General features: G+C 40.7%; 1 protein-coding gene across 1 annotated transcript in view; it reads left to right on the top strand.

The window, feature by feature from the left end:
* LOC111217900 (VPS10 domain-containing receptor SorCS1-like) overlaps positions 1-21,190 on the top strand; it is a 183,779-nt gene extending 162,589 nt beyond the window's left edge. Inside the window, exons 18-27 of the mRNA XM_022739922.1 lie at positions 2,614-2,785; positions 4,428-4,614; positions 5,356-5,489; positions 7,144-7,270; positions 9,534-9,646; positions 12,872-13,006; positions 15,958-16,057; positions 17,000-17,105; positions 19,133-19,290; positions 21,129-21,190. Of these exons, the coding sequence (XP_022595643.1) occupies positions 2,614-2,785; positions 4,428-4,614; positions 5,356-5,489; positions 7,144-7,270; positions 9,534-9,646; positions 12,872-13,006; positions 15,958-16,057; positions 17,000-17,105; positions 19,133-19,290; positions 21,129-21,190 (1,294 nt within the window). The remainder of the gene's footprint in view (positions 1-2,613; positions 2,786-4,427; positions 4,615-5,355; positions 5,490-7,143; positions 7,271-9,533; positions 9,647-12,871; positions 13,007-15,957; positions 16,058-16,999; positions 17,106-19,132; positions 19,291-21,128) is intronic.
* The last annotated feature ends 341 nt before the right edge of the window (positions 21,191-21,531 follow it).

Below are 21,531 nucleotides of genomic sequence, written 5' to 3'. Positions count from 1 at the left end.
AGAAACCTCCCGGAAAAACCAAGGCAAGTCCCAAGGAAAGAAGACTGACCAAGGTCTTCAGGGACAGGAGGCTAGCCTGGTTGGGAACAGGAGCAAACAGAAGGCTAGCCAACTGTGCTGCAGTCTGGTGGCTAGCAGACTGCGAGACAGGCTGGAAGCAAGCTGGCCAGAGGCTATAGCCGACTGGGAGACAAGCTGGTGGCTGGCCGACTGGGAGGCAGGCTGGGAATAAAGGGTGTCCTTAAGCCACCCTGTTAAAGAACTTTTTAGCCAATGCTCCCAATTAGAGGAAAGCGATATATATATATATGTATATATATATATATATATATATATGACAAATCAAACAGTTCATTTTCAAAAAAGTCTGCTCAGACCATGGCTGGTCAGATCATACCGTCACAATTGCTGGTTGCTGGAAAATTGAAGGCAACCTGAAGAGAGTCAGTCTCACAGACAGATGGGTTGGCAAGCAGGCAGGCAGGCAGGTAGGTAGGGGTACAGGCCGGCAGGTGGGGCAGTTACTTCGTACTGTGGTGGCGCACCACTGCTGCGACAAATGCTCCTTCCTGTGCTGCAGTTTTATGTTGTTTTCTTTAGCTTTACGTTGTCTTGATTTTAACCATGTTTTTGCGTGTGTATGTTGGCACTATGACATTTTATCTTGGAACTTCTCCAACCACGCCAAAGGCTATTTGCTTGGGGGGAAGCAACCTGGTGCTGCATACACCAGAGACACCCTCCACGATACTCAGTAATGTGAGGTCACCAAAGAAGAAAATGAATGAGCTGTGAATCACATGTTTGTTATGTTGACCATGAGTCATCTATTATGGTGTTTACTGAGACATGGCTTCATCATGACATTCCTGACTCCTTGTGTGAGCTGGAGGGTTTTTCTTTCATTCACTCGGACAGGAGTGAAACATCTGTGAAAGAGCGGTGGGGTTAGTCTAAGTTGTTATAACATGTGTTGTTTGCACAATTTATCATTGATAAATTTATCATTGATAAATGATAAATGGTGCAGACAACACATGTTGCATAAGACTGTTTGCAACCCCATTGTTGAACTGATGTGCTTGAGTTCAAGACCCCTGTATCTACCTTGAGAGTTTGGGAATATCATCTTCTGCACTGTGTATGTTTCACCCAGTGGGAACACTCCAAGTGCACCTGCCCCAAATCACTGGCTGTGTTCAGCAGCAATTATTACGCACCCCTGAGGACCTGTTTTTCATTCTAGGGGACTTCAATCATTGCAAACTTTAGCTGTCACTTCTCAGTTTCTAACAATACGTTACATGCAAGACATGAGGTGACAGAATTCTAGACAAATGCTACAGCAGTGTGAACATGGCTAATGTGAGTAGAGTCACACCCCTGCTGTGAAACTCAGACCATAAGGCAGTGCACCTCATCCCCACTTACAGAACTGCTCTCAAATGTAGCAAACCACAAAACACAGACTGTAAAGCTTTGGACTAGAGACAGTAGAGACAGTATAGTCTTTCATGAGATGGATGTGGACAATGCTACTCAGACTGTTACTGATTATATCAGAATATACCTCAAAAAGAAACAAACAGTACATAACAAGAGGTTAAAGACCGCATCAATTGCAAATAGAATGGCATTTAAGAATCAGGATAGAATGCAGCAGAACATTGTGCAAACAGTTCTTTAACACATACTTAGAGAGGCTAGGAGGAGATACAATTATTGATTTCTGCAACATCTCAATACCTCTGATGACCTGCAAAAAGCAAATGAATTAAATCACTTTTATCTAACTTTATCTAACTTTTTGTAGATTTGAAACCCTGGACTTCTCTTCTGAATTTAGAGATGTTTTAGAGACAATCTTTGTTACTGACCAGGATACGAGGTTGGTGATTGGTCCTTATAAGGTCCAGTCACTTTTTAAGCACACCTGTAAGTTAGACCACAGGGCTAGATGGAGGAATCCGGTACTACCAAGATGGCAACAGCGGAGCAGCCCAATCTGAGCTTTCAAAACCAGTCTTTAGAAACCTGGGTGACGTCCATCTTTATGTTTATTCTACGAGGAAAACATATGGGACCATAAACAGACAATCTGACGAGTAGCTGGTGGCGATGACAGGTTTATACTGGCTGAGGTGGACGAGGAAACTGGGAGCAGGTGTTTGAGTGGGCAGGAAAGCTCAGGTTATTGGGGATAGAAAACAAGTGAGCAGGTGTATATTGAGACAGGAAAAAAGTCAGGGGACATCTGGTGGGCGGATGGAAAATGGCAGGTCTGGGTAGATGGAGGAACAAACATGGCCAGGGAGAAGTAAAGTAGAAGTAAATGAGGAGTGTATCGTGACATTTCACAGTCTGTCCATTTTAAAATGTGTGGAACAGCCTCAACATGGCTCTTTGGTTCAGAAACATTAACATTTTCCCCACATTTTAAATTCCCTGTCAAAGGGCACACCCTGTTTATCATCACATGCAAACACCGCTACTGAGACGCAGCGTTTTGTTCTGACCTGTAAGGAGAATCTAAATCGGCTGTTTCCACATCTGTATAAATGTACAACCAGTCATATCTACACGTACAAACTTTTTGTGTTTTTCCACCTCCAGCTACAGGAAGGTGGTCTCTAATAACTGTACAGCTGGAGTCAGCGTGGAGTACACAGCCAGGAGGCAGCAGTGTTCCATCCAAGCACCCAAAGGTCTCCACCTGGTCACCAGTGAGGGCACGCTGACAGCCACATTAGGCGCCAATGTCACCTTCCTTGTTTTTCTGGAGGAGGTGAGCTGTTTTCTGTACTTCTCAAAAAGTGTCATGGACCTGCACACCAAGTAAATGTCATTGTATTCAGAAGGGAACAGTCTGAAAGTCGGAATTAAAAGTATTTTCTATATAAGTTGCTGTAAGTTGATGGTTTTAGAATGGAGCTTTCCCTTTGATCAGACTGTCACATCGAAGCAGAAGTGACACGTTGTGACACCAGAAGCACTTTCCTGTTTAGCTCTCCCGCTGAGGGAAAAACAGGCTTTACAGTTTTTAAAGTTTTCAAATGTAGACAAACTGAAATGAAATTGTGACTGACTGGCATTGTTTCTAGGACAAAATTATGTGGCGCTCTGAAAACATTATATTCATACTACATACATGAGTAGGTAGTATGGGGTGGAGGGGTATAATAATAGTAATACTCATAGGTAAATGTGGTATTATCAATAAAAATAAAAAAATAATAATGAATATTAATCATAAAAAATTACCATGACGTTAGTAGTTTGATATAAATGCAGAGTGATGAAACATTTTAACAGTCAAAATTGCCCTTATAGTCTTTTCTGCTCGTAAACAACACACCAAGAATTCTAGGAAAAGAGTTGTTTCCAACAACTAGACATTCTTTGAGACTCTGAATTAAAATTCAGAGTCTTACTTCCCACATAAATAAGGTGACCAAAACAACTTTTTTTCATTTAAGAAATATTGCCAAAGAGAGGCTGTTCCTAATCCATAAATATGCCTTTATTTCAAATAGATTAGATTATTGCACTGCTCTTTTTTACTGCTCTTCCAAAGCAGTCATTTGAAAGACTCCAGTTTATTTAGAACTGTGCTGCTGGACTTTTAATGAAAACAAGGAAGAGAGAGAATATTACCCCAGTTTTGGCTTCACTCCACTGGGTCCCAGTATCTTTTAGAATAGATTTTAAGGTTGTTTTATTTGTTTTTAAAAGCTCTTAATGGTTTGCGACCGGCTTACATTGCAGATTCTCTGTAGTTTTATAATCCCTCACGAGCTCTCAGATCTTCTACTGCCAGGCTTTTAAATTCACATAATTTTACACACAAGAAAATAGACAGTGCAGCGTTTTTTTTTTTTTAAACGATGCTCGAATACCCTGCCAAGAGCTACAAGAAATGTTCTGTGAACGTTTTTAGACGATAGCTGAAGATCCATTAATGTAACTTGGCTGTTAATTAATTCTCTTATATTTGACTATTCTTACTGGTTTCTGTTTCTATTTACATATTTTACATCTACTGTCTTTCTGTTGTCTATTTTCATTGTCCTTTAACCGCCCTTATTTTATTATACTATTTGATTTTGAGCTACACTTTGAGCTACATCTCTTGTATGAAAAGTGCTCTATAAATAAAGTTTATTATTATTACTATTATTAATGAAAAGGCAAGAATTATATTTACATCTATTTTGGCAGTAAATATCATGAAATCAGATTTCATATTGATTTGATATTTAAAGAACATTAGCTCAATTCAAAACCACTTGGTGGACACATCAAAATATCTAAAAAAAAAAAAAAAAAGTCTCCTGTGCTGGTTTGTATCTAACGTCAAACCCGAGTGAATCTCTGGGCGACAAAGAGGCCAAAACCTGCAGGTTTCCTGACAGTGTGTGTCTCCGCAGGGTGATGGGGCGAGGACGAGCATCACTCTCGACTTTGGAGACGGCCACGCTCTGACGTACTCCAATGTGAGCTCCATTGAGGATGGGATTAAACACATCTACAAAGCTGTGGGAATCTACCGAGTGTCTGCCACCGGGGAGAACAACCTCGGCTCAGAGACTGCTATGCTCTACCTGCATGTCACATGTGAGATGATGATGAAGAGTTTTGTATTTACAAATGTTCTTGTGTGTTTATATATATATATCTATATCTATATATATAGATATAGATATAGAGAGAGAGGAGTTCCTTCACTTTTTGTGCTCCTGCTTCCAGCTCTTTTACGTTCCACTTTTTTTTTATCACATTTAGTTGAAGTGCAGCTGTCAGATTGTACTCAGTGTACCACGTTCTGTGCCTTATCTCTTCACAGAACATGCTCTCCTCCCATAACCAAACAAACAAGTGAGGTAGAACAAATCTCATTACACTCCCACTCAAGTCAGCTTATGCTTCATAGCCACTCAGCCCACAGAAGCCACTGCAGCCTCATATGTAACAGGACTGACCACCCCTGGTGTATTCAAGGGGGTGACAGATGTAACGGAGCTGACTTATTGATCAGGGAGTGCTGTTGCCCCCACCAATCTGTCAATCCTATGTGCCAGCCATACAAATAGAGTCACCGCAGGCTCAGGAGTGCCACAGATGAAAAATAACACACAGATGGCAGCCGACGCTCCCAACGCAGGAGAGAATGCTGAACAAACTCACAAACCCTTCTCTCCCCATCCCGCGCCAACCTATAAACCTACTCTCCCCCCTTTTTTCTGTTTTCATTCGAAATGATAAAGTTGTTTTTTCTTTCTTTTTATGTTCTTTTTTTGCGCATTGTGACGCAGTTACATCGAGTTCACTCCGTGATATATGTGTGCGCCCGAGCAGGTCAGCTGGAGTATATCCATCTCTCAGCTCCCTTTGTGGCAGTGAGGAATAAGGAAGTGAACCTGACTGCCGTTCTGTGGCCCAGCCAAGTGGGAACGGTCACCTACATCTGGTGGATCGGAAATAACACAGAGGTACTGTACACTCAGACTTTTCCCACTTCTCTCTGAGCTTTTACTTCTGTTACACTTCTGCCCATTGGCAAGTAAGTAGGTTGCTGACTGTTCTGCTCCAAAATGTGAGAATCAGTCTTTTGTTGAGCTATGTTTGTGCATCCAGGTTGCTACATTGTGGTATTGTCAATCAGCTTCAATAAATATTGCAGCATTCTGATGCAGTATATCAGTGTATCCATAATTCATTGTGACGCTAAACTGCTCCAACTAAGGTCTGAAGCTGCCCGTCAGAACTGAAGAAAGATGAAGACAAATTTGTCAATCCCACAGAGTTAAAGTGTCCTCTTCTAAGCCTTAGTGGTATCCAGCCCTGCAGATAGTCTCAGATTTATGTGCACAGATCGTGAGATCTCAGCCTTTGAAAATTGTGCTGCCTCCCCAAAATAATGGAGATGAGTGGAATTTCTTTTGTTGTAATTAATCAACAGAAAAATATATATATATTTTAAAAACATGAGAAAAGTGTCTTTTCAGAAACATTGTTGCAGTCACTCAGTGAAATAGTGTTGGATTTGAAAAATGGAATCCATTAATAATCATCATTCATTGAAAAAGTCGTTTTGAGTTAATGGTTTTCTCAATGGTTTCCCACAGTCGAAAGGCGGGCTGGTGAAGTGGGGACTTTAAACTGCCTGTAGGTGTGAATGTCAGCGTGAATGGATTTCTGTCACTATGTATTAGCCCTGTGATTGACTGGCGACCTGTCCAGGGTTATCCCCGCCTCTCACCCCGATGCCCGCTGGATTAGCTCCACCCCCCTCAAGTTAAAGCATTTTTTTTTTTTACTTTTTACTTAACTGAGAGCTAATGCATGCATGCCCACTTGAGCCTTTCTGACTTTCTCAGTTGATTTTGTTTGCATTCATGCCGCATCTTAAATCCACTTTGCCTTTAGATTAATATATGTTACTCTGCCAGCTCCATCAACGTCACGTTCAGATAGCTTAGCCCCAGTGAATGCAACTAAAAACTGTACGTAGGTGACTTAGTATGTAGTGACTTACACTCACTTATAGAAAACCAAACTCTACTTCCAAAATGGTAGCATAATGTGAGTTTTATTTCACACTATGAGATGATCTTGAGATACTAAACCAACCTCCATCTCTCTCGATCTACAGATGCACTGCACACCAGAAGCTCTGTGTGTACCTGTCACTATCTGTCCTCAATAATTGTAGTTGTGTAAATGTGTTTGTTCAGCACCAGCAGGGACCTTCCACAAGGACAAGCTAGTTATGCCAGTTGGTAATAAACCGCAGCAGCATTAGCATTTCATAGCTATAGGAAGAACAAATGGAGACGTGAGTAATGACAGGAAGGAGCTGCTGGTGTCACACAGGGAACTCTCTGTGGGCCGTGATACTGTGTGCAGCACGGGACAGATTGTTGCAAAGCTCTTTGTGTCAGCTCGTGCATGTGGGTGCGTGTGTGTGTGTGTGTGTGTGTGTGTGTGTGTATTTGTGAGTGTGCCAGCAGGCTGACACCTCTGAAGTGTAAATAACAGCAGTGTGAGATGTTAACCAGCCATTGATAAGGGTCTCTCTCGGGAAGCCCCAGAGTGACTCTCTCCATCTCTCTCCCTCCTCTCCCCCCTCTGTCTCTCCCCCAGCAGCCAGTAATCACCCTAGAGGGAAGTATAGCGTGCACGTTCTCCCGGGAAGGTATCAATACTGTCACTGTGCAGGTGTCTGCAGGGAATACTATTCTGCAGGACAGAAAAAACATCGCTGTCCACGGTGAGCCGACGGTTCAACCCCGTCTCCACTGGGATTCTGTAGCTCTGTAAACACACTGACAACATGTGTCACCACGTGTTCTTATCATTGTTAAAGGATGATACTGCTTAATTACAAGCAGGTCTTATTTCTGTTGTTTCGGCCATCTTTCCTATCAGTAACATAACATTACACTCCCCAAGTGGTACCACTTTCTAATAAGTCTTTTTTTATAAAGGATTGTGTTTATGTCCAAGAGATGTTCTTATTAATGTTCTTATAGATAATAAAGTAGCATGCCCAAAAGGTCCAAAGGGTTATAAGTTGGTAACATCACTGCATGACTTAAAAGCCCAATGAGGCAAGAAACAAGAGGAATCAGATGATCAGACAGGTTTTCAAAAAAACCATCACATAGGGCCAAAAATGTTACCATGATGAAAGTGTTAACATAACCCGATATCGCTAATTATTGATCGTTTTTATGCCTCTGCGCCAGCGACACGCAGAGCCAGAGGCGTATTGTTTTTCGGGTTGTGCGTCCATCCCATTTTTCGTGGACACGATATCTCAGTAACGCCTTGATGGAATATCTTCAAATATGGCACAAACATTCACCCGGACTCAAGGATGAACTGATTTGATTTTGGTTGCTAAAGGTCAAAGGTCAAGGTCAGTGTGACCTCACAAAACACTTTTTAGCCACAAGTCAAGACGTGACAAAATTTCACACAAATGGTTGATATTTTATATGACTCTGGATAAACAGCGGTTTTCTTATACGAGTTATACGTAAAGAAACCGAAAAACGTCCGTATCAATCAACTACTTACATTAGTTTTATTGATAATTATTCTTATCACCTTTATAGGCTCTGCATGTTGTAGCACTTGCCTACATTAGAGAGCCACTCCATCCTTACATACCCAGCAGGTCTCTGATCAGATCTCTTTGGTTATTCCTCGCCCCAGGCTCAAAACTGAAGCAGACTGTACTATTTACATTGTGGCACCAAAACTATGGAACTCACACTGTCTGGGCTTAAAACCTGTTGATTTCTGTTTTTATTTTTTAGAACAATTATATAGAATGCAGCAGTCAGATCCACTGGATCCATATTGGTTCTGAAATTGACCTTATTAAGCAGATCAAGTGAGTGTCGTCCTGATGTGTATGAATCAAATTAAACGCACAGTCTGTAACTTCAAATCAATAACAAAAAATGGAGTTGGGTGACGTCGTGAAATAGCGTGGGATCACGGGAGTTGTTGTCCTCGACACCATTACCGTAAGCTCCTCCCGGTTTAGATTCCTTCAGTGTCAGTGCTTCAGGAAATCAAACAGCCCCAGTGATTTATAACCGTTAAAAACACTGAATGAAGCAGTTTGACATTTAAAGTCAGTGTTTGAGCGAAGCTGGACGGAGGACAGAGACTCAGGGAAGAGCTGGAGCTGAGATTGATGCTAACCTTTGTTTGATTGTTTCTCTGATAATTTATGATTTATGATAACTCAGCAGGTTTTAACGGCAGCCGAATTATCCACAGAGGGGTCCTCCTCTCCATAACAAATGCAGGGGCATAAAAACGGCTACACAGATAAAGCAGGTTCTATTTTAAAAATCAGTCATTCACCGACTCTCTTCGCAGGAAACACGACAGGACGTCTCCAGCGGCTGGGAGTTGAGCTGTCTAACATTTACTTAACATTTTTCTCTGATAACTTAAGATCCAGATGTCCGATGACTAAAATCCTTCATCCTTCATCAATCCTTAAAATATATAGTTGAAAACCACCAAGATGTAAAAAGTTTGTGTCTTAAAACTTGATAAAAGTCCATTTTGAGCTTCTGGCAGGAAACCACAATGCCGACACATGGGCATAGGGGATGTAATGTAACTGACAGGAGACCAAATGGCACAGAGCGTTATATAATATTGCCTTATTTATCACTATATGCCAATAACTGGATTGGTACTCATTGTCAGCAGATACCATGAGTTCAGGTGTCAGGTGGATAAACTTTTGGCTCTTTTAGATCCATCTGTCTGATGGTCTGACCTCTTGTTCTACACTGCACCAATATTGCTGTCTCCACAGATCCTAACATTTACTTTGGTGAGAGCTGAAATGAAAAACTACAAATATAATAAACTGGACTCTTAAAAAAAACATGGTGAAAGATGAGGTGGATTTTGGTCTGCATGAGCTCAATCTAGAGGCTGAACTCTGTATTTAATGACATAAAGTAAAAGCACCTCACGCGCATTTCACCCCTCTGCAGAATATTTCCGATCTCATCTGCTCGCCTTTTCATCAAACCTTGACGACCACAACCCTGACGTCGCAGAATGGAGGCTCGATGTGAGCCGAGTCATCAAGAACTCTCTGATCCAGGTAAAGCTCTCTCTCGCTCCTTTTTCATGGAAACCGTTGCTTTACTCTGGTAAATACTGTCACCGCTTGACTGGACCTCTGAAGGTGCATGAGTGCAGCGTGACCTCCCTGAGGCTTGGGAGACATAAATCTGACTTTTATGATGATAAATGACAAGGCAAGAGGGAGAAGAGGGAGGAAAATATAGTTCAAGAGCATGCTGATTTCAGTGGCTTGCACACAGCCTGCGAGTTCAGGGCCATACAGTAATGAGGTCGTGGTGGATGTTGAAGTGTACAGAAAAATAAATGTCAGTATGTGCCTTATGTGTGTTCGGCGCTCACCTGAAGGGACGCTTGGAGTGGAGTGCTTTGACCTGTCAAGTGTAAGGTATAATTCAAATCCACACATGGCATGTCAGGTAGAGATTTTGTCCCATTAGCTTAGTGGTTTTATACAGCATCCTCAAAATGTCAATTCGTTTCTTTTCTGAGGAAGAAGCGGTCTGAGCCTTGCATCATATTTTCACACTTTTTGATCGTGCAAAATCAAAACTGATGCCAAAAATACACCATATCCACTTTGTTATTTGTTATTGATATAATTTTTTTCCATGACAACCCCAGGCTGGAAGGTAGGAGATGAAAAAAAAAACAACAAAAAAAAAACGTTCAGATGAAAATATGACGTGATAGCTTAAAACATTCTCATTCACAGCATTCACTGCAGCAAAGCCAAGCAAGAGCTGAAACAAGAACCAGGGCTCTTCCAGGAATCGGTGAAAAATATTCATGGTCTCTATTTGTTGCACAGAGTAGCAACAGCAACATATATGAATCCAAAACCCCATTATATAATGCTGTAAATAAAGTTCCTGGAATGACTTTTAACTCTGTGATACTATGGTGCATGGACAGGATGGGCCACAGGATGGGCCAATGGGCATAAACACATACAAGCTCACCCCTCGTAGATTGGGTGGAAGTCATTTTACATCTCTTAAAGTGACATTTTGCAGGTTATCTATGTGTAAAAGGAAACTGTGCACCTGACCTTCAATATTTTTTTTTTTTTACTCATGCTGCATTACTCTTCACAAATGTGCAAAATACTGTTCTAGGTAAGGAAACCTGTGGTACAGGTTCTGTTTTCCTAAAGCACATTTAAACGGCTTTGCTCATTTAACTATTAGCATTCTGCAGCCAAATTCTCATATAAATGCCAGCATTCATTTACCCATGGGGGTTGGACTTTTACAGCAGCACGCATGGTTAATTCAGTCTTAACAGAGACAGTTGAGAAAGGAGACGGCGCACTTACAATCATTTCCTGTATCTGTGCCACATGGGGTTTCTCCACCTCCCCCGCCCCTTTAGGAGACCAGCAGCAGGTCTGAGTCTGTTCACTCCGACAGAAGAAGTGAACGTGATCACACATTTTGATTCTTTCACCCCCATAGTCACCAGAATAAATATTCGATCAATTTTTCGCAAGCCACGGATCTCCTGAGCGTTCTGACATCAAAATGGCATTTTTCAGACAGCTCGGGAGAAAATGAACTTTATTGGAGACCTGTCTCCGTCTCAGCAACAAACCTTCGCGAGATCCCGCAACACGGATCTCTCTTCTCCCTGTCGGTTCTGGTTCTGGTTTCACTGCAGTAGTGCTGCAGACGCTTTCCAACCGCAGAAGTTTAGATGTGTGCAACCATGAATTAAAAGTTAAAACTGAAATAAAACTTGTATTTCTTTGTTTAATAATACCATTATTGTTATTATTATTGAACTGTCCAACTGTTGTTGGAAGTGAAACAGAGAGTATTAGACTGGTATGATCTCGTGCTGGGTTGATCAGATATAAGCTAGCAGGTGAAAACGAGCAGCAAAAGCAGACGTAACTTCAAGCTGGATCTAGCGTTGTATTGTTGTATTGTTATGTTTTGATATGAACAAGCGATCACGATCACGACCACTTAGGAGACAGGAAGTGCACATCATTTCTTACCATCGGAGCTGCTTGTAATGCATCATCTTATGTTATAGAGTATCTTTGGTTTCATGTACATGTCCATCAGTGTAGTACTCGTGTAGTACTCGACTAGTATAGTATATATAGTATATATCGACTTGTCACTCACATTGTGAACATTCTGGAGGAAGTGTTGAGTTCATTGATGATGATAACTTTACATTGTTTGGGTTAAAAGTGGAGTGCCTGAGACAACTCTTGCTATTCTGAGGGCATTAGTGTGTGTCTGTGGAGATATACATAATATATTCTATATATTTATAACACGGAATTTAACAATAGGTGAACAAGGAAGGCAACTGTTCTGTTGACAGAGAGATGTAACGGGGTGTTGTAAACTGTACATTCAGGAACAGATTGAACCCCATTACACAAGCAAATAACAAATGATCATGAAATTGGATACTGTGATTCCCATAATATTGGAAGTATAATACAAAAACTACTAATGCTGTGTAAGTAGCACTGTGTTGCAGTGAATGGCTGTATTGATAATGTCTTAACCATCTACATACTTACTGTATGTGGCAAATAATTAGTTCTCGTGTCTTTAGGAGAATTGTAAATAAAATCATAGATTTATTTATTAATATTTTTGCTGCATACAATCTCAACAACCAATCCTAATAAAATAGGGCAGCCTGTATGATGCTGCTGCTTGTAAAGCTATATTTCTTTGAGAGTGTGTTAATAATTGAAGACAACTCAAATGAGAATATTGACATTTTGTTATTAACATTTACTTAGAGCTTTGCCTGGATTTTGGTTGGTTATCAGTAAGAAGACTGTTAAGAGATATTTAATTATATAAATCAAACTTTATTTATTTATTTTTTTTTTTGTTTTTTTTTTTCATTTAAAGGAGTAGTTTGACATTTTGGGAAATATGCCTCCTGTAGTTTCTGCTGGTTGCCTCCCAGCTGCTCCCAGCCAACAAATAACCCCACATAAAACAGAATGACTCTTCTTTTGTTGTCTAAACACAAGCAGCAGTACAAGAAGAAAAATAAAACAGTCTAACACTAAATTCTGATTTAAATCAGAAACTGTGGTCTGGTTCTGGATCCGAGCAAGCGTTCAGTGTCAGCTTTTGCTGCTTTGATACTCAGCGCTACGGACACATGTCAGTGTTGAGGCTCTGTGGCCAGCCTAGCCTGAACCAGGGGACGCCTTCTATCAAAACTCTTTTAACATTCTTTCCTTCTTGTTCCCCTCCAGGCTACAGGCGTGAGAGAGGATCAGCTTCTGGTCACCGTCCTCCCAGGTTTACCCACTGCAGCAGAGTTTTTCCTCCTACCTGACAAACAGTTAACGGAGGGGAAACCAGAGAGGAGCTCTGCTCATTTAGATCAGGTGAAACAACAACAGCAACTGCTGCTTTGTCTGCTAACGTGTACGCAAGAGTCATTCCTTTTGCCCTGGACAGTGTTTGTGTAGTTGGACGGATTTGACCATAACACCATGCACAAGTTTGAAGCACTGTTTGCTTTTGTCTGCTTCGTGAGTCATGGCTGATATTTATTTATTTATTTATTTTTTTTTTTTCTGGCACCAGTTTGTCCAGTAATTGCTCCCTGAAAAATAATCCCAAATTCAAGTTCCTCCATCCTCCAGCAGATGTCAGTATTGATCCACTGAAGCATGTCCATTTTTTTTCCATGGGTCTAATTCTAGAACATGCCTGAGGAGTCTTTGCAATAGACTCATCAATAAGCCTTGACAAGTATTAACAAGTTATCAGGGGGAATGACTTTTAAACTCCCTCAAGTCACATCCTGTGGGGTGTTGAGGTGTTGGGGGGGGGCTCGAGTCTAGAGCCCTAAAAGCCAGACAGAGGAATTGTCATGGTTGATCAGCTCACTAAATCACTGGCGTATCAAGACGGACCGAATTAGCTCCGAGCCTCACGTAACAGATAATGACTGATAATAATGTTGGATCTGCTCTCGGTGGGAAGAATTCTACAGGCGTGTCTAGAGAGGGAAACTGGGAAGGAAATCAATTTGATTTTCCTCTTCCCTCCCCGCTCACACCTGGTTGATCGCCTGGAAAGATCCTCTCCCCTCCAAGCCAGTGATAAATCTTCATTCAAGGTTGGCATCTTAAAAGTGCAGAGTGTGCTCTACTTATTAGAATGTATAATAGATTTACTGACCCTGGTATACATTGAGAAAAAGTAATTAGTCATAGCATGGTCTAAATTTAAACTGTTAAGAAATATAAAGGAGGGAATGAAGGACTAAAGAAATTACTCATATCACAATTAATTTGGCAAATGAGGCAGATAAGATAAATGAAGCCTCCGCAGAACTAGAAGTGGGATCTGCAGAAATAAAATTGAGGATTTTGTTTAGTTTTGTGTCTTCAGCTCCATATATGCTTGTTTCATGTGCGCACATTAAATCGAGAAACAGTTTTATGATATTGGAATGTCACTTAAAAAGAGGCACATTTCCCTTTAAGATTGTGTTTAAGGATTAAAACCTCAGGAGAGAGATTGATAATTGCGTGAATGAAAGAATCTACGATTGAGCGTGAATGAGATTGGACTCTGGCTTTCTATAGTTTATCTTCAGGTCAGGGTAATCTGCCTGATTTATATCAAAGTTAGATGTTCTCAGTAGTGCATAAGGTTACTTGCCAGTCTGAAAAACAGAGATCAAGTGAGGCTGCATGGTATGCATTATGCATCGCGGGGGAAAGGTCCTCCAGACAAAGACTCTTACATAAACAGGAAAGCTCAGATGGGGTTGTGGGTTGTGGGTTGAGGCAGGGAGGTTTTTTTTTTGGGTCATGGACGCTCAGAAAATAATGCAATTCAGTACAACAGCCCTGCAGTAAATACTACCTTTACAAAGTACAGTTTTAAAGTGTATCCGAGTGGCGTCGGTTCAATTCTAAGGTCACTATTATGATGCAATCTACTTGAAATCTCCTTCAGTCAGTGTTAATGAAAGTCTACTGTACATGTGACAACTTTTCTTTTGGGTTTTCGTGCATCCCATTCTCATGGACACAATATCTCAGCAACGGAACTTGGCACAAACATTCACTTGGACTCAAGGATGAACTGATAAGATTTTGTTGGTCAAAGGTCAGAGGTCAAGGTCAGTGTGACCTCACAAAAACACTTTTTTAGCAATTACTCAAGACTTCACACAGCGATTATGACAACATTTCACACAAGTGGTTCATATTTTATATAACTCTGGATAAACAGGGATGTAATCTGAAATTAGTTTGAGTGACGGAGGCAGTAATTCCAGTTTACAACTTAAAGCTGCACTGATCAATATTTTAATACTGAATCAAATATCGCACTTTCACCCATCTCTCTGTTTCCTGTCAGAACGAATAAACCTTGTGGTGGCTTTAAGCTCACCGTTTCGGGTTTTCTGACCTGCAAACACAGCTCTCATCAACTTGGTATAAAGCTGCAACAATGAAAAAGCTTTTAGACGCTGCTGTGTGAGACCTGCCCAGCACCAAAGGGCAGGCAGACGAAGTTAGCGACTAGCTGGTGAACATACTGCAGCAGCAGCAGCAGCTAAAGATCTTTCTCAGGAGTTGGTGGTTCCCAAAATAGAGCTAAATGGAGAGTGACTATTGGACTTACATTCTTCCTGTGGTCAGACATGAATTTAAATGAATGCTGGGTGTGTAAGTAGTTTGCAAACACACTCGCCATATTATTTATATAAGGTGAAAATATGTCAGTGTTTTCAGCTTGTTCTGTTGCCCCCAAGAGACGAGAGTCACAGCCACAATTTTGTGCAACAACACAAATATGTTTTTTTTCCCTCATCTTTCCTATCTTGGTCATCATCTCTTGACCCCTCAGATTTATTTTGCAATTTGCTGGACGGGTCCCGGTTCCCAGATTGGGAAGCACCTCTGTAACTTTTGCTTTTCTTTTTTCTTTTTTCTTTTTTCTTTTTTCTTTTTTTTTTATGATTTACTTCTATTTCTTGCCCACCCTCATTCACAAACTGACCAGGCAGACATGTACACCAGAAGACATGTACACTTTCAGAAGGGCTGTCAAGGGCAAGTGATATTTAGACTCAATTATTTTTCAGTCTGACATTAAAAAAATTGGATGAATGTGTGAAAAGATTGATCAGGACTAGGAACTAATTTGCTCTGAAATGTCAGTTAATAAATGACGAGTCAGAAGCAAAGATAGATGAGATTGTCGGAGAGGTCTGATGATCTTCACGATGACCTTTCTCAGTACTTACAATTTGTTTTGTTTTATTTGTACAAAATGAAACTATATTGTGTCTCCCTGTTTGTCCCAACAGCTCTCTGAGGTTTTGCTCAGCGCCTTGAATCAAAACCTTGTCCAGTTCACACTGCGACCAGGGGTCCAAGTCACTGTGTATGCAGCACACCTATCAGCAGGTAAACACACGCATCTCCTTGTGTATGTTTCGTTCTGCCCAGAAGGGCCTTTAGTACGGAAGCCAAGAAAGGACATACTCGCAAATATTTTTTTAATCCTGTAATCTGAAGATAACGAAGCTTGTTATCCCGAGATAACGAGATATTACCAGGAGAAAAACAATGTTTTGTTATCCTGAGATAACGAGATAGTTACCTGTTATAAAAGCTTGTTTTCTCATTATAGTCACTTTGTTAATCAGAGATCTGATGTGCCAAGCCAGTATGCAGATGGCACCCTCTAGTGCTGTAAAATGAAAATGTCAGGATCAACGCATCGGAGAACATTTCAGTCTCGTCAACGAAGGAGTCACTAAGGATTGTTGCTAAGGGGGAGTGTTACTCGCCACTTAGTGTATGAGGTTCAGTCAAAATCGTTTTCTCCTGATAACATCTCGGTATGTCGGGATAATGAGCTTTGTTATCTTGAGATAACGGGATGAAAAAAAAAATTTCAAGTATGGCCTTTGTCTGCTTTCGTACCTTTGTACTTCCCGTAGTGAGTGGGACAGAAATTAAAAGTATGCTGACTATCAGGAGACCTAGTGGACAGTCAGGTATATTTTTATTATTTTTGCTGCCCCAGTCAACTAATAATAACCAAATCTCTGTGTCTGATTGGCTCCCATCATGTAGCTACACAGAGACATTCAGAGAGTGAGCATCGTTACAAGTATGCGTGCCTCTTCCTATTGGGGATGCTGCTACTGTCCTAAAGGGGCTTATAAGATAAAGAGTAAGAGAAGTACATACTACTGTATATTAAAAATGATTCATCTATGATTTACACAGGCGTGAATGATCCTGTTCACTGCTCACTGCATGATTCAGCTGGGTTCAAATACAGGGTTGTGTTGTTGCGTTTGTTCAGCCTCTGCGGCTCTTCTCTTCCTGTCTCTGCAGCGCCCCTAGTGGACACCAGCGAGAACCACAGTGGCTCTGCCATGCTAATGCTGCTATCAGTAGTGGTTGTGGGTTTAGCTGTGTTTGTCATCTACAAATTCAAGAGGTAAAGTGTTCATGAAATGTCTCATGTCTATAAAGTCGTCACAGCGTACGTGATAAGGAGGTGGTGAAAGGTGTTGAAGCATCCTGACAGCTCAGAAAACAAAAGCTGTCTGCAAGGCTAAAGAGAAGGTTGATAGCTGCCTGTCAAACGTCTACGCCGGCTCCTCGGTAGAGCATCGGATTTTCCCTGGCACATCTGTGGGGATCCTGGTGGAAATTCTTTTGTCAGGTCATTCTTTGCGAAAGAAATGTCAGTCAGCCTTCAGACTCTATCGACAGTAAGCCCTTTGAATGTAGGCGGTCCGAAATGTCAAATTATGTCTACTCGCCAAGGTACAGTTTCAAAGGAAAAGGGAACAAAGGGTCATAGAGATTTACTGACAAGCAAGAGAATAAAACTTTAGCTTTACAGACCCTTATCACTTTTAGTATTTGTGTTTGGCATTTGCATGCGAATGTACGATGGCCCAGAGAGCTCAACGCACTGCAGCTTAATAGACAAAACAAAGGCAAATTCAGAAAACATCTTCGTTAATTCGACAACATACTCACAACACAACCAAATAGAGAAACAAGCTTCAAGTAGCGCAGACGACAACAGAGGTGTTTCCAAGGGACATAAAAAAGTGATGAACCAACTTTGCATAGATGTATTATAATACATCCATGCGCATTTATTGTTCAATGCTTTTAACTTCAAAAGTCACAAAGCACTGAACAACAAGACTGTGGTCAAAAAGCCTTTTGTGCTTAAAAAGGTTCCTCACTGAGTGAAATGACCCGGAAGTATCTGAGCAGCATCATGATCAGAGCTGCTCCACTTCTCTAAATGATAGGGAAATGAGCTTCAGTGCTTCCTATCTCATCTCCTATTAGCATAGGAAACACTCAACCCTCCTTTAGGAAAGGAAAGGAGAAATGCTGTCCAACCTTTTCCTTGCGGTGACAACACTCAAAGTGACGCACTACTGTAGTTTCGCCTTGGCAGATCCACATAAATACAGAAACAACAGAGCAGCTGTTTTATGTTCGTGACACGATCCAAAACTGATGGAAATCCTTGTCTGATCGACTGAAGCCCAAATCCATAAATACAGATTTCTGCTCTTTCAGATCTGTCCAGTTAGCAGTCATCATGAAGAACAAGTATATTGAATTTATAGTTAGAAATATCATCATCATCATATCTAAATACTATAGTACTATACAAAAATGTCATTTCACTAAATCTCTTCCCATTGTGTAAAGCACTAAAAATTTATTTTCTGTACTGAAAAAATGTATAAAAATGTCAGGAGCGCTTGTGCCAGGAAACTATAGACTTATGTCTGTATATAATTTATTCTGAAGTCTTGCTCAGATCCTTATTTCTATTTAACTATTTCATTATATTTTATTTTAATAATTTTATTACTATTATATTTTTTGATTTCTTTTCTTGTGTATTCCTCTCGTATTATGTTATTTTCAACATATCATATATTTATCGTGCAAGTGTTATAAATAAAGTTAGATTTAAAAAAATAAAAAAAGCCTAGTGTAAGTGCAGCCAGATTCTGACTGCACCACGGTGTCTTTTCCTAAGTCCTTTTGAAATCTGCTTCACACCCTCCGTAACCCTCATGACGTTTTCCATCGGGGTCGAGGAAAAGCGGTTCGGAAAGGAGATTATTTTGACTTTTCAACCGCAGCACAAGTGCGTCCGAGCTCGGTTCATCACTTTTTGTGTCCCCTGGAAACACATTGTCCGTTGTCATCTGTGCTGCTTGCACCATGTTTCTGTATTTGGTTGTGTTGTGTGCATTTTCAGTGCATATGTTCTTAAACTGATGAAGATGTTTTCTGAATTTGCTTGTGTTTTTTTCCGTCTGCATGTGTTATCTTAAGCTGCAGTATGTTGAGCTCTCAGGGCCACCGTACTAATGTGCTTAACTGTCTCATCAGAAGGCCTTGTTGTGTTCTTGCTGTCTTGGTTTTAGTTAGGCTGTTGTCTTTATCCCTTTGCCTCACTGTAAATCTTTTCTCAAGGAAGATCCCAGGCCTCAACGTCTATGCGCAGATGCAGAATGAAAAAGAACAAGAAATGATGAGTCCAGCTAATCCAACAGAGACCACGGCCAGCTCACAGCGGGACTTGGTGCATTCTTTGGAGATTCTGGACACAGAGTTTAACTCACGGCCCATCGGTGAATATCCAGTCTGGTTCGACAGTTTATCTGTGGCTGGCATTTTCATTTTTTATTTTTCCATTGCTCGTTTCATACCAATGGATTCAAGTGTTGTTGTTTCATAAGACTCATCCTGTGCTTTTTGTTGTGTGTTTCTCAGAAGTGAAATGGTCCGGTCAGGGGCTGAGTGAGAGCTAAACAAAAATGAGTATGATGGAAAGTACAGTTGCTTCTAAGTAGCACAATTAACACATCATTCTCCTCTTTAATCACCTGAGAATACGGATGAGTGACAAATGAAAGGAAACCAATCCTCACTAAAGTGTCTTACAAACGATATGTTTCACCAACACCCCTGATTTCAGTACACTTTAGCAGTCTCTGGAGGACGTTACTACACATAGGTGGTCAGTTGGGTTGAGATCTGGTGACTGTTAAGGCCGTAGAAAACCATTCATGTCATATCACTAATTAGTGAGCCCCTGTGCTGTATATGGATGTATCTCTCCACTCATTTCTTCAGGGTATGCCTGTCATTAGTCACCTGTCTGTATATTCTCATATAATTCATTGCAGTGGTTTGGCATAATATATGTTCTAACCCCAAATTTGTGTGAAAATTTATGAATACAGCTTATGCTTCTGTCACACAATTTTTTAGCATTTAGCATTATGTTGTAATTTTCACTTGTGGCTACTGATCAAAAATGTATGCACTCTCACTTTAAAGGTCCCATATAGTATAAAGGTAGATGCCCATGTCCTTTTATTTAATTTTTTTTTTAATAAAGCAGGTCTAGGCTCTATATTAATACTGTATTCAGAAACTGAGCCTTAAAACCAGCCGTCAGGACTTCTGGAACTTTGTGATGTCACAACAAAGCAGTCGCCGCTCTCGGCCACGCCCCATCCAACCTCACAGGATTTGGTTTCTCTGAGTGTTAACCTGAAATCTGCTGTATTTTTATCAGATCATTCAGAAAACAGTCAACCCAATCAGAAGAGAGGCTCAGAGCCTCCTCTCTTCTGATTGGCTCACCGACCTGTTGTTACTAGAGCTCCAGAGAGAAGCCTGAGAGAGGAGATGTAACACTACATTGAGATGGTTTTTGGTTCTTAAAACCACAAATATATCTTCTTATGGATCAACACTTCAGATCACTTCAGATAAAACAGGCAAAGGGTCAGATATGGGACTTTTAATAGCTGTTTTTCATTCTTCATCCCCTCCTCTCATCCAAAAACTTAATCCATATTGTTGTTAATGTGTTTGCATGCCTGTTACATAATCTGCTTTCAAGATGGCTCATTAACAAAATACACTTTAAGTTGAACTAACAAATATTTTTTACAATTACAAAAACACTCAGTATGTGTGACGTTAATGGAGCTGCTTGTATTGAGGAACCCACAGAGAACCGACTCTGCAGATGCCCTCAGCTCTGTGACTCTAGAGCCTAATTCACTGCTGCAGCAGGCGGCTGTTTTTAGTGCAAATGCGCTGCTAAAAGCACCGTATGCTACTTCTCAACATCAGACAGCAGACAGACAAAGTTAGCAACTAGCAGGTGAACATAGTGGAGTTTATAACGCCTTAAGAACCAGATATTGTTCTCAGAAACTGATGAGGACCAAAGGAGAGGGACAAAAAAACATAAATGCTAATATTGCTCTGTGTCTGCTGGATGTGTAAATAGGAAAACGTGATAATGGTTCCGATGTTGTTTTGTCACTTTATGCAGCTTTAACGTATCATCTATTTTAATGAGACCAACTCCAGTCTCTAGATTTACTCTGCTTCTAGTACAAAACATCCTCTGATACCTGTGTCTGTTTCTTTCCTGTTTTCCCCTCAGGATGTATGAAACCTCATGTACATGTGAAATTCTCCACAGAACTCCCCACATACATCGTCTGAACTCCGGACTGGATTACCACTCCAGCTGCGTCATGGATATTTTTTTACCATTTGGGAAACAATGGTTTTGAGCTTTATACCTGTGCATGTTGGACCCTGCTGACACATACTGTGCTCCGATCAAACCAGAAGAAACTGTGTACAGGTTTTTAATTTTCTTTTAACATTATGTCTCTATTCATTTAACATTTTAAGAATTTCATTTATTTATACGAGTCAGATACATAATCCAGAGGGAATGCCAGCATGAACTAGCGAGGGGGAAAAATGTAATAAGCAACAATGTTTTGGTTTTGCTTATATATCTGAGATTGGTTTGCTGTTCTATGAAGCTAACAGCA

This window comes from Seriola dumerili, unplaced genomic scaffold, assembly GCF_002260705.1.
Source record: "Seriola dumerili isolate Sdu_G_001 unplaced genomic scaffold, Sdu_1.0 BDQW01000050.1, whole genome shotgun sequence".
Taxonomy (NCBI): domain Eukaryota; kingdom Metazoa; phylum Chordata; class Actinopteri; order Carangiformes; family Carangidae; genus Seriola; species Seriola dumerili.
This window is presented reverse-complemented; position numbering and strand designations above follow the sequence as displayed.